Source organism: Dicentrarchus labrax, unplaced genomic scaffold (assembly GCF_905237075.1).
Source record: "Dicentrarchus labrax unplaced genomic scaffold, dlabrax2021, whole genome shotgun sequence".
NCBI lineage: Eukaryota > Metazoa > Chordata > Actinopteri > Moronidae > Dicentrarchus > Dicentrarchus labrax.
Window position 1 is genome coordinate 2,356,619 of NW_026136721.1, and position 13,357 is coordinate 2,369,975.

General features: G+C 44.3%; 3 protein-coding genes across 4 annotated transcripts in view; 1 reads left to right on the plus strand and 2 right to left on the minus strand.

Annotated features, from left to right (window-relative positions):
• LOC127354729 (stress-induced-phosphoprotein 1) overlaps positions 1 to 8,446 on the minus strand; it is a 164,719-nt gene extending 156,273 nt beyond the window's left edge. Inside the window, exon 1 of the mRNA XM_051384859.1 lies at positions 8,442 to 8,446. The gene's annotated coding sequence lies outside the window, so the exon portion shown is untranslated. The remainder of the gene's footprint in view (positions 1 to 8,441) is intronic.
• Positions 295 to 5,770, minus strand: cct4 (chaperonin containing TCP1, subunit 4 (delta)). Its single transcript, XM_051384867.1, has 13 exons — positions 5,488 to 5,770; positions 4,768 to 4,820; positions 4,581 to 4,670; positions 4,359 to 4,467; positions 3,157 to 3,421; positions 2,905 to 3,037; positions 2,522 to 2,661; positions 2,345 to 2,441; positions 1,999 to 2,109; positions 1,765 to 1,895; positions 880 to 1,114; positions 584 to 697; positions 295 to 471 (listed from the first exon to the last, which is right to left on the minus strand). The coding sequence occupies exons 1-13, from the start codon at positions 5,600 to 5,602 to the stop codon at positions 457 to 459; spliced, it is 1,608 nt and encodes a 535-aa protein (XP_051240827.1). The 5' UTR covers positions 5,603 to 5,770; the 3' UTR covers positions 295 to 456.
• pus10 (pseudouridine synthase 10) lies at positions 5,927 to 12,900 on the plus strand. Of its 2 annotated transcripts, XM_051384852.1 has the most exons (18): positions 5,927 to 6,143; positions 6,916 to 7,060; positions 7,151 to 7,441; positions 7,591 to 7,677; positions 8,103 to 8,137; positions 8,222 to 8,336; positions 8,463 to 8,524; positions 8,669 to 8,714; positions 8,838 to 8,902; positions 8,994 to 9,079; positions 9,162 to 9,287; positions 9,370 to 9,426; positions 9,526 to 9,602; positions 10,975 to 11,030; positions 11,140 to 11,257; positions 11,341 to 11,483; positions 11,779 to 11,878; positions 12,377 to 12,900. In XM_051384852.1, exons 1-18 carry the CDS (start codon positions 6,124 to 6,126, stop codon positions 12,413 to 12,415), a joined length of 1,668 nt encoding a protein of 555 aa, XP_051240812.1. In that variant the 5' UTR covers positions 5,927 to 6,123; the 3' UTR covers positions 12,416 to 12,900. The 2 variants fall into 2 exon arrangements, with proteins under 2 accessions (XP_051240812.1, XP_051240811.1); XM_051384851.1 differs by having other exon boundaries at positions 9,370 to 9,602.
• Positions 12,901 to 13,357: the final 457 nt, after the last annotated feature.

The window sequence follows — 13,357 nt, forward strand, 5'->3', positions numbered from 1 at the left end:
TCTGCCTCAAAATCTGAATTCATCAGTCATGTTGTTTCCCTGTATTGTAGAATATATTTTAATATAAATAAAGCTTTCCTGGTTAAACAGTTTTTTAAAAAATAGAATAATTTAGATTTTCTTAATTTTACTCTTGAATGTAACGGTTTGCTATATGCTATATGCAATGATTACAATGATCTGTAATGCCATCAGCCTCTTCCATACTATGTGTGTTCATTTGTTTTTACATAATCTTCTGAAACAGCAGTAAGAGCATCAAACAGGGAGCAAAAGAATCACACAGGCAACAGCTGGAGTGTCAACAAAAAAAAATAACAAGCCTTTTGTTTATTAAATTATGCAACGTAACAACTACAGCGGGAATCTGCACAGACAGACGTCGACAGAGTCCTCTGATCCCTCGCAGTACGAGCAGGCTTAGTGGACAGAACTCACTGGACTGACTCAAATCTCTTATCGGGTGTTCACCTGCAACAAGAACAACATGGAGTACATTCAGATTCAGCAATGACACGAAGAAATACACAAACACAGACAGCTATACATATTTAAAACCACAGTTTGGGATGTTTAGTCTCACCACATCGTCGATCTTCAGGATGCTGCGGACCGTCTCTGTGGCCAGGGTCAGCGCGCTGATGGAAACCAGTAACGGCTGCACCACCAGCTCCTCCAGGATGTTGGAGATTCCTCCCTGTCACACACAGACACAGTACACCAGTCAACCATCAGTCTCAATAGCAGGATACAGCAAAGGAAAACATAAATGACAAGATGAGAAGATGGTAAAGTGTGTGGTGGGACATCGATATATTACTATTTAATGTCACACAGTGCAGCAGGAGGAGGAGGAGGAGCAGGAGGAGGAGGACAGACCTTGCGGACGTTTATGCCGGCCATCTTGTCTCCCTGAGCGTGTTTGTTGCGGAGCTCCGTCACAGTGGAGATGGGGTTCAGGCCGGCGTTCTCTGCCAGCGTCGAGGGGATCACCTCCAGGGCGTCGCTGTACGCCCGCACGCAGTAAGCCTCCATGCCGCCCAGAGTGCGCGAGTACTCTGCCAGACGCACAGCCAGCTCGATCTCTGGAGCGCCGCCACCGGCGATCAGAGCCCTGAGGGGCGAAGAGGAGAAAGAAGATGGAGAGAAGTGATAAGAAAAAAATGACATAATAATAATAATAATAATAATAATAATAATAATGTCAAGTCACATTGTGTACCCAAAGTAAAGTCAGCTAATTTCTAAAACCTGGGATCATGGCGAACATCGCAACATTAAATGATAAACAGTTGTTTTCCTGCTTTATGAGGAAAATAGGTGCAACAACATTTCCTTTCTTTGAGTTTATTTTGTTTATTAAGGCAATGGGAGTTTACAACCCGTCTGACTCTTTCACTGCTCGTTTTCAACCAGTCAACACTTTCAGATTCACAGTGTTACCATATCTTAACAATGAAATTAGTGAGTACAATGTGTCCCAGATTAGTTGTGGAGTTCTTGTACATGTTTCAACCTTCTGAAAAATAGTCAAATTAATTTCCCAGTATTCCTGGGATAATCAATCTGTGTGTGAATGCTCCCTAGCCAAGTTGCTCAGACAACCAGGAGTGATAAACAGTGAGCTTTCCATAGTACTGTTCCTCCGTTTGTTACGCCCCTGCAGGATGAACCACTGCAAGAGCGCCTTTGTCGGAGGTTACCTGTGCCTGTACTGGCACTCCTGAACATGTTTGTGAAATAAACCCTGCGGGAATGACCGACCTCTTCTTGACCAGGCAGCGGATGACACACAGCGCATCGTGGATGGAGCGCTCCGCCTCCTCAATCACCAGCTTGTTGGAGCCCCGAACCACGATGCACACCGTCTTCCCGGGGCTGCTGCAGCCGGTGATCTGTGCAGAGCGACAAAATGTTTACTGGAAGCGTAACGCCCACAGTGACATTCAACCCGTCACACCGGAGACGTTTTTTTCTATTCTGGTTCAAGACTCGTACCTTAACCAGCTTGCCAGAGCCATCCAGGTTGACCTCCTCCGCCAGCTCCGCTGTGCCGAGCATCTCTGCAGTGAAGTGGTCGATGTGGGCGATGGGCTTTGTTCCAATAGTCTGGAGGGGAGGGGGATACCATCACTCAAACACATCTACACATACACTCTTTCACATTCTTTTTATATGCAGGATTTAGGCACTGTTTGTAAATTACATTCATAGTTAAGAATCAACTATGCAGCTCCTTAAGTTTTATTTCCTCATGGGATAACTTAGAAGCTGTTATCAAGCCAAACACATACTCCGGTTCTCAGGTACTGAAGGTTTAGTGCAACATTTTGATGACGCTCACCTTGCAGATGAACTCAATGTCCTCTCTCTCGATCTCCTTTACCACCATGATCTTCATTTTGTTGAGGAAGTGCAGGGCGAGGTCGCTCAGAGCGTCTCTGTAACAGGAACAGTTGGTTGTTAAGAGTTGCTAGAGTCTGTTAGTGTCTGTTATCTTGTGTTAGCTGTGTTCGTGTACCTGAGGATGGACTTCTGGATGAGCAGCACGTTGCAGCCGGCCTTCTTTATCTGTTTCACCATGTTGAGGATGTAAGCGCGCTCCTCTCGCAGAACGCGGTCCATCTGAGCATAGTCTGACACCACGATCTGGTTGTCCATCTGCACGCCAACAACAGACACAGGTCAGGAGAGAAAGGACAGTGACAGGGAAAGGGTTTTGTTTTGCTTTCCATTAATAAATCCACAACAGCAAAGGGTGTTAAATGCACCAATAAAAGCTTTTAATAGTTGAGATAAAATTAAACATTTTATTACATCTCAGACATATTTTTCCTTCAATATAAAGTCCAACACAAAATACAACAATCGTTCCTCTGAGCTGATATTTGTCCGGTGACTTACGTCAGTTTTGGGAGGAGACAGGCAGAACTGGATGAGGCCAATCTTGGCCTTCTCCACACGGGTCACGCTGCTGTTGGCGACCCTCTGGGTCAGCACCAGGCCCTCCACCAGCTCACAGTCATCAATGGTCCCTCTAAAAGAGACGCAGAGAGGGAAAACCTGGTCAGAAGTTGAAAAGCAGGCAGGAACGGATCTAAAATCCATTCGAAAGTCAATGAAATGCACCAGCTGGATTCGAGCACTCGCACTCACCCGAGCTTCTTGATGATTTTGATGTCGTGCAGGTCGACGCCTGTGGCGGTGGCCGGGTCGATGACTCGCATGACGGCGTCCACGCTCATGGGCGCCAGCAGGCTGGAGTACTGCGACACCACCTTGGAGCACAGAGACGTGGTGGCGCTGTTGAGCAGCGTCTCGCGGTCGCTCAGCTGCACCGGCCGGCTCATGCCCGTCAGCACCTCCACACCCTTCTCCACGGCCTTCTGGAAGGACTCCGAGATGATGGTGGGGTGGATGCCTGATCGATGGGACAACGAGTTTGTATTTAATTAGTCGATTCATCATCATACAACTCTCCTTTGAGGTTTCCCTCAACTTTCCCACTGAAAAGGTTTTATATTTTTCCAGAAATGGTGATAAATTACCACAAAGTAAACATAGAAAGAGTCACAGTCTGAATTTGAAAAAAATCTGCTCCTGACAGCCTTATTTTCAATATGGCAACATTTCCACCTTTCAATGTGTTAATGGTCCCAAAAACAGAATTCATTCACCACCAATCTGCTTTAATCTGTCAAACCTTCAGTAGATAAGTATTTACATAAATCTGGTCCGGTCACGTGTGCGTGCGAGTCCCTCGGACGTACAACTGAAGAGTTCTTCGTTCTATGTTAGTGAATTAAGGATTTATTTTGAACCAAACTGCAGTCGGTGATGGTTTTGTTGAGTTTTAGGACATATACAAGGTAAAGTTACTGATAGCCATATTACAGCTGTTTCTGAACAAACAAATAAACAAATAAATAAATAAATAAATGTGTCCATCTCTGTAGGGATTGTTTACTTAATGTTGACAGACACAATCTGAGCGTGTCACTGCTACTTTTAGTGGACGTATTAGGATTAACTAACATTACATAACATCCATTAACAGCCCGTTCTTCTCATCTAACTTGATGAATTAAAAATGTACTTCGACCAAACCAAAAAGGTGGTGATTGTTGGAACAGTGAAGACTGACAACGCGAGTATTATTTAGCCTCCGTCCCGCTTTTGAAGTGCGTTTTACGATCATCTCCCAGGTAAAACGTCTGGTTATGTCGATGGAGTCTGGTCAGCCATAGCGTCCACTGTTTGGTCTGAGATGTTGGCGCTCCAGTTCGACATCTAAAAGTGAACGACGATCACATAACCTTTCATTTTGTGTCTGTTTCCTGTTCCCCTGCAACCGTTACCTTTCTGCAGCAGCCTGTAGCAGGCTTCCAGCAGAGCGCCGGCAATCACAACCACAGACGTGGTGCCGTCACCGGCCTCGATGTCCTGGGCTTTGGATAGTTCCACCAGCTGAAACACACACACAAACACAAACACTTCAATCGAGGTGAAATGGATGAAACTGTGAAGAAATGTGCTGCGTTAATGTTTCTGATGCAGCGGAACCACGAAGTGGAACGTACCATTTTGGCTGCAGGGTGGAGAACCTGCATCTGCTTCAGGATGGTGGCGCCGTCGTTGGTAATGGTCACGTCACCTTTCTCATCCTGGATCTGAAGGAAAAACAAACAGGAACTCGCTTTAGAAACATGCGTACGACGTTAAGAGCTCGATTAAATGAGCATTAATAGACAAAAAGTGTTCACTGACCATCTTGTCCATGCCTTTGGGGCCCAGGCTCGTTCTGACGGCATCTGCGACAGCTGTCACACAATCAACATTTAGTGGCGATAAATAATAAATCTGACAATAAATAACACATTTTTTTTATTTTAAAAGGTTGGTATTGATCCAATCGTTACAGCAAATGTTGCATTTTTATGTTTCAGGAAAATAAAATGAACAAAGCACATAAATAATCCACAAAAAAAAAAAAAAAAAAAAAAGGAGCTGTTAAAATCTAGTTTGGTACTCAGTCCTTTGTATTACAGCATGCAGCACTTTGGGCCAGTGGGCGAGCTCATGCTGCGGTTCTGTTGAGTCATGAGCATCCTGCAGACGCACCAAACTCTGGCTGTTTAACAGTTAAGCAAATGGTTGTCGCATGCTGCTTTAAGCTGCACCGGGAGACGCATTAACGGAAGCAGCCCCTAATTTAAGGTGGAATTTTTAGTGGAGTTGAGTGGTATCTGATGCACTCATGTGAGCCGAATATTAAAGGGGGTTATTGGGGAGTTATTAAAGCCCTCTTAGGGTTTCTACCACCGTGCACTTTTCTTAAAACGGAGTAAAACTGTTAAATATGAAGTTTATTGAATTAGATTTCGGACCAGACAAAAGATGACGAACCCCGCCCCGCTCAGTGATAGTAAAGGGGGGGGGGGCGGTTAGATATTAATGTTTCAAACAGTTGGTAAATATTTTAACTACCTTTGGCAGCGGAGATGTTACTGTACCGGATCTGGGCCGGTTTGTCCCGGTCCACATACGCCCCTCCATTGTGTCTGCCCGCTGAGGCTCTCGGTGCCGCCTTCGCTTCGGGCATCGCGACGTTAATAATCGGTGGGAAATGTGAAGGGAAGTCTTCAGAGCGGGACCGATGCGTCCCGGGGCTGGAACACCTTGATTCGGCTGCGGATGGACTAAGATTACGGTGTCTCCACCCGGTACCGGTCAGAAGCTTCGAGATCAACCGGCGGCTGCGCGGAGAAGAAGGACCCGGCTGTCACACGCTCCTGCGCTTGCGCATAACGCATCCAGACGCTGCGGGTCGATTACCGATGTGACAGAAATTTAAATCAGCTCTTTTTTTTTGCCCAGATTCCAGATTAATTTCTCGGTCATTAAATATCGATTCGCTGTCGTCTCTGTTTTGTTGCTTTTAAAGGCGAATTCCTCCCATTCGATGAAGACAAGCTGCTCTGGGTTGATTAGCTGTGTCTGTTGCGGCTCAAACACCACGGGAAGAAGAAAGAAGAAGAAGAAGAAGAAGAAGCGTCATTGTGACGAACATGTGGACGACCGACTGAAGCCTGTCCGGTTTGTTTACCGGAGAAAACTCCGTGAATGAACCACCTCTGTGTCCGGTAGGTTTGTTCCCGCTGATCAGCAGCAGCTCGGTGTGCTTTCTGTGTTCACGTCCTCTGAAACAGCCCGGTGTTCGCCACGTTAGCTCGGCAGACAGACAGGCAGGCAGACAGACAGACAGGCAGACAGACAGTCTTCTGCGGTTGTTTTCAGCCTCCTGGTTTCTGGTTTTATACAGTTTTCACTTTTAAATGCAAAGTGCACGACAGTAAACGCTTTCAGCACAATATATAAATATATATAAATATAAAACAGTCAGGGTAGTAAAATAAATTAAAATAACAAAAACACAAATGTTAAGATAAGAAATAAAATATATAAGTGATGTAAATACTGATTATAGAGTGAAACATACGTGTGTTACAACAAAGATATGCACTAAGAGCCACAGTTTGTCCTCCAGAGAACAGTTTACTCATTATTACTGGCAGTCATGTTACTTAACATCTTTAATAAAAAAAAAAAGTCAATTAAAGTGACATTAAATTAACTCCTACACAGACATTCACACAGATATAGTTTACTAGTAAATGCACGATGATAAATATCACCACCACCTTGGATTTACATTCAGTCACACTGTTGTGTAATCAGTGTTTGGTTGTTTAACCTGTAAAATGTTAAAAGATAATATGACCTGTTTCACATTAGGAACCATCGAACCAGCAAAACCTTCCCTGTTTGCTTTTTGTTTACTTGAAAAAAGTGATTTATGAAGAAAGTTGAACAGCCACTAGTTGGCTACTGAAGTAATCCCTATGAATGTCCCAGCATCCTGCAGTCTGGAGTCATGCTGCCGCTGAAGGAGAAGGATAAACCCATCGTCCAGAAGCTGCTGTCGGCCGGCTGCTGCGCTCGCTGCGTCCTCAGGTTCTGCTGCGTGAGCGTCCAGGCCGCCTACCGACAACCCCAACAGGTAAGACTCGTCCTGGAGGACACGTCGGCACCTTCTTTTAAAGTGGCTGTTCTTCCCGTCGCGATGCCAGTTACTTTTCCTCTCACGCAGGATACGCTCAAGGAACTACAAGATTTCATCAGCAGTGCAGAGAACAGCAAATCCCCAGATTCAGCAGGGGCCGAGTCCACAGATAGAAACAACAAATCCCATGATGCAGCAGTGTCAGAACCGCCCGAAGACCCACCGAGTAAAAGGGCGAAGCTGGAGCTCAGTGCGACTGGCGCTCCGTCAGAGGAAGACGCTGCTGCCGTGGTCAAACAGAAGGACGAGGAGTCGTGTGTGTGTGTGGTGTGTTTGGGGGTCCTGCAGGAACTCTGTGGCCCCACGCAGGCCGTAAAGGTGTGTGTGTGTGTGTGTGTGTGTGTGTGTGTGTGTGTGTGTGTGTGTGTGTGCTGTAAGATATCCACTGCTTTCACACACACAGAACTGTCTCTGCAGTGTCAGACTGTGTCCATGGTTGAGATGATCTTGGTGTTCTTTGTTCACAGATAGCCGAGGCAGTGAAGGCAGAAAAGTACGAGTTCGACACCCTGGTGCTGTCTGTCTCTCTGCCCGCTCAGCTGTGTGTCCGAGAGGTCAGTCTCTCTCTGTCTCTCTCTCTCTCTGTGTGTGTGTGTGTGTGTGTGTGTGTGTGTGTGATGTTGTGTAATAGTTAAGGCTGATTAGTTTAGCTGTCGTCGATCGTCCCTCCAATTAAGTGATTAATGGTTTGGTCGGTAAAATCACGAGTTCCCAGAGCCCAGTGTTTTGTTTGTCCTATGTGGGTTGTACACCGATAAGACTACTGTCTTAAACAAATAACTTTATTACAATATCTTTAAGTTAAATATTCTTTTAACATGTTAAATTTAACATATACATTGTCAACCAGTTCTAGACAGTGCTGCTTCCTCTCTCTTACTCTGTACTGCGTGCCTCAGTATTGAGTGAGTTCCTCTTTCTGTCCCATTAGTAGGACTTTATTGTGTCTGTTGATGTGTATTTTGATGTAACCCTGCAGCACTCCTGTTGGCTCCATGTGAAGAAGGAACTGAGGTAAAGAAACTGTGTTGACTCGTCACTGTTTGTTCAGTCTGCCGTCACGTGGAAGCTTGCCGTAACTCCCGTTTGCTCTCTCAGAGAGAAGAGCGTCGCACTCGACAAGGACGACGTCATCCAGGTGAAGGAGGCCTTCAAGTGGATCATGCAGGGCCTGGTCGCCAGGGCGCTGGGGGGCGTTGCCGTGGTTACAAGGGTAGGCTTTTTGTCAGAGAGGGCGAGTTGGGGTGTCAGTGCCTCGCTCAAGGGCAAAGAAAGAAGCTTTAATAGTTGAATTCCTCTGTGCGCACACTGTGCTGACTTTCCTTTTCGTGTTTTTCAGAGTTTGTTCGAGGTCGGTGTGGAGTTCACTCACCCAGAGACAGACGCCGACTGCCACTTCCTGTGAGTCCTAACCCTGTTCTTCTGTTTGCCGTGGAGTTTGACGTACAGATCAGTTGGTTAAAGGGTTGCCTCTGAGCTGACCTCTGACCTTTTTAAAGCTGAATGTACGTATGGTTAAATGATGCTTTTCTGTCCTTCCCACAGAGCGACGACGTGTCCCGACTGCTTCAAACCCACCAAGAACAAACAGGTGAGGAAGCAGCAGAGTGTTAGGTTTTCTTACACCTCTCTGTGACTGAGTAGAAACAACAATAGACAATTAAAATGTGTGAGGGAGCATTACAGCTATAAATGTGTCTTTGTTTCTCTGCAGTCGGTGTTCACAAGGATGGCGGTGGTCAAAGCTCTGGAAAAGATATCCGACGCCAAATTTCTAAAGTAAGCATCGCTTTTATATCTCAGTTCTTCTCTTCTTTCTAGAAACAACGGCTGTTTGAGATGGTTATTGTTATTGTTGGTTTTATTTCAGACACTACCCTTGTCCGCCAGCGCAGCCGAGCAGCAGCTGCATGCCTCGGGACATCCAGTGTCTCCACGGGTCCGTCTTTGTGGCAGGTATCGTAGGACACTAAAACTCTTTTTACAATCAAAAGTTGGGTCAGTTTCTCCTCCTGATGTTCTTCCTGTTGTTGTCCAGGGAGGTACAACAAGTTCTGTCGCAGCCTTCCTCAGACTCCCTGGGTGATCGATGGAGAGAGGAGGATGGAGTCCTCGGTGGAGGAGCTGATCGCAGCGCCGCTCCTGTCTTCCTTCAGAGCCAACAGTGAGTCCTCTCTTTCATGGCTAGCTGTCTCAGAGCAGCGATGAACCGAACAATAAAATGATCCCTTCTTGTTCTGTTACAGGTTTTAATTTCTCCTCGTCTGGCCGGGAGGACGTGGATGTCCGGACTCTTGGAAATGGTGAGAGATGCACATTTTCTTTTTTTTTTTTTTGCACGTGCAGAGGATTTTGTCTCCTGATGTGTGAGGAATTCATTTCTGTTCCGGTTTGGTTGGCAGGTCGTCCGTTTGCGATGGAGCTGCTGAATCCTCACAGATCCAGACTGAGCAAAGTGGAGATGAAGCAGCTGCAGGAGGTCAAACCCCAATCATTCACCTCACAGAATGCACAAAAAAACACTTCACTCAGTGAACCTGTAGCTGTGTCTATGTGTATTTTCAATTTGCACATGAAAAACATGAAGTGGAAAAGGTTTTTACACTTACAAAAGAGTGGAAACTATAAATGTATTCATCATGACGTACATGAAGCGTCCACTGGGGTGCAGGCTAACTCACCTGGTAGAGCCTCATGTGGGTTCGGTTCACCTCTATGCTCCTTCGTCTTCACGATGAACTCCAACTTCAACTCCTGTTTGCATAACAGTAGTAGAGATGCACCTAAATTTGGCTTTTTTCCCTGTAAATTCAGTTAATATATGTGCTAAATTTAAAATGCTGATGCTGGGCAAAATATCTCAGCAGCATGCAACTTAGTGTGATCCACCAGTGCACAGACACTGAGAATGGACTTTACAGTGAAGGAGGAGACATCTTGTGTCCTGCAGGAAAACCTTAGAAATGAACATTTGCATATTCACAGATAATGAACATTTTAATTAGGCAGAAGGAGTAGATTACTTTTTTTAAGGATTTGAATATGGAAATTATACTTTTTTTTTTTTGTTCCGAGCAGATTTATTTGTCTTCATACATGTCTGGAGGGGATCTTTACTGAACTGCAGCAGAGAAAGTTTAGACCTTATGGTGGCATCATAGGAAACTTATTCATATTAAAAATATTACAATCATCCTCTAGGAACCATCAACTGCAATTTCCATGGTTGTTTTTGAGACATTTAAAGGTCCAGTGTGTAACATTTAAGAGGATCATCCTACACACTGGACCTTTAACTCTGAGCTTTAGTGTTTGACTGACTGACTATTAAACATTTTGTAAAGCTGATTTTAGCTCTTAATCTTTCTCTCTGTTTAATACAACGACGGAGTATTAGGGCCATACTAAGAGGGAAAATAAATAAATACAATTTTGGAAACTACAAGAAAAAAGTCGTAATGTTACGAGAATAAAGTCGTAATAATGTACAAAAGAAGGAATTTCTTCCAAGTCTGTGTGGTTCTTTCTTCGAAATAGACACAGTCGTTTGCACAATTGTTTCAAAATCCTGATACTGAGAATTATTTGATGCTGATGTGCCAAAAGATTAAGGACTGCTCTTTCTTGTAAGAGTTCTCATAATATTACAACTTTATTCTCGTAAAATTACGACTTTATTCTCATAATATTACGAGAATAAAGTCGTAATATTGCGGCTTTATTCTCTTAATTTCCCCACTTAGTATGGCCCTAATACTCCGTTGTAGTTTAAAGCTACACACGCGCTACATGTGTCTGTCCTAACATGTTCTTCACGGCAGCTAACCTTGTTTTTTTTTCTTCGTTTTCAGACCATTAACAAGTCTTCAGACAAAATCAGAGTGAGAGACCTGCAGATCGTCACCAGGTGAGACCGTATGAATCTGTAAAATAACACTAAACTATAAACTGTAATACATATTAAAAGACAGTTGAGGAAACAAACGCACTGTGCTGCTGTTTGTGTGAAACCGCAGAGACGCCATGAGTCGGATGAAGGAGGGAGAGGAGGAGAAAACCAAGTCGTACACGGCGCTCATCTGGACCCAGAAACCTATTCAGAGGGACGACATCACCTTCATCGATGACATCAAGGTCACTGCGACACATCAGGAATTTACATGTAGTGAAAGATTAGAACTTAAAGTAAACTCTGCCTGTTGTTTTAATCCCATCAGGATCTGACTCTGGACCAGAAGACCCCTCTGAGGGTGCTGCACCGGCGGGCGCTGGCCGTTCGTCAGAGGGTCATCCACAGTATGAACACCCGCTTCCTGGACTCTCATCACTTCTACCTGGGGCTGAAGACGCAGGCCGGGACGTATCCTCACATCACATCTGTTGTTCCTGCAGCTTGGAAATATAATTATTATAAAATCATTAATACTAATTCTGCAAAACTTCTATTTTATTATTATTTCATATTGCTGCATATCAGATGACATATACGCTGATACTGACAGTCTTTATTCATAGAGCACTTTTAAGAGTTATAAAAGCTGTAGATTCAGAATTTAAGCAGCGTTTAAAGGTTTTAAGTTTGGCTTTCTGAAACCTGTCAGCAGCTGATTTACTGAACATTTGATCACAAAGTGCTCCTGAACGTCAGCCAACAGTTACATCAAAGAGTTTGTGCACGGAGACTTTGGTCGCACCGTACCGAACCTGTGCAAGCTGCTGAAGACGGACACGGACATCCTGGAGCTGGATGTGGAGGTGAGATCAGTAAATAAAATTCCGATCATCTGTTAGACATTTAAATCGTATTATTTCCTAAAGGACACCCTTTTCTATCATTAGTAAACATTAAAAACACAAAACAAGTGATTGGAGGAATTGAGCGATTATTTCCTGTTTAGAGAACTTTTAATATAATTCTGTCTGTATTTTGTATTTTTTAACAATCCTACAGACTTAATATGCTTCTTTTTTGACAAATTCAGTGTTTTCTTCTCCCTGACGCTTGACTATTGTTCTATGAGACAATTTACGTTTCTTCGCAGAAGTGAAGCAAAAATTGAGATATAGGCCTAAAATCAAGACGGCCTGAAGCTCTGGCGCCCCCTAGTGGGGAACCACAGCTATAGATGACAAACACTAGAAAGAACATCTGAATAAATCTTTACTTCTGCTGCTCTTGAACAGATGAATTTACAACTGCATACAAAAGTGTCCAACAGCCTTTTGCCTGCCTGTCTGTGTTCCCTCTCTCAGTCTGTGGATGTGGACTGGCCGCCGTCCATACCAGAGTGAACGCCGCCCTCGTCCTGCGTCTGAGAGGCCACAGGTTCCACCTCGCCGAGACCGAACTGGTTCTGTCAGCAGCTCGGGGGATCCTGTTTGGGAGGACCAGGAGGTTGTCTGAGAGCGTAACGGTTGCTGAAGCCCCGTCGCACAGTCCTGCTGCTGCTTTGTGAAGCCGGGTCTGTTTATGTTTCCGTTCTGGATTTGCCTTTTTGACTGTCTTCATCTTCAGTTGTATCACTAGAAAACGTGTTCTAGTGTGATCAGTTTCAGGCAAGTGATTGACTGTAGCGGTGCTTGCAGCAGAAATGCTCATTAAACCAGATTTGTTTTGTTTTTTAAATCAGATTCAGACTCTTCTATTGTTAGATCTAGATTTAGACCGCCAGTGTGGCAAAAAAAAAAAGTCCAGTTTGTCCTGTGGGTGTCTCCCCAGGAACGGTCTTAATACCTAAATAAATAAAGGGTTTATTCCCTGTACGGTGGCCATTTTAGGACATCTCAAACTGGGCTTTCCTTTCCTTATGCAGACTCACAGGTGTCCATCGTCTGCCCGACATTATAAAACATTTGCCCAGAATGAAACAGACATTTAAATCAGATATTTCCACTTAAAAGATAAAATGTACAAGAATAATGTCAGGTGCTAACATTGGCCTGTTATTGCTGTATACGTGTATAAAAACTCTGTGTTGTTTATATGTATTCTCACACAATGTTAAAGCAACTGACGAAGCAGACGGGATCACTGTTATCAGCCGAGTTTCAAGTGTCTGCAAAAATTATTTTTCATAGCAAAATTAACTGAAACGAACCTGGAAAAATAACATCACATTAAAAAAAAAAAAACATATGAATCTTTGTTGTGCGTGAGACTGCGTGTTGTACTAGGAAGCTGTAAGATAATGGAAGCTGGTGTTAAAGGTCCAGTGTGTCACATTCAGGAGCATC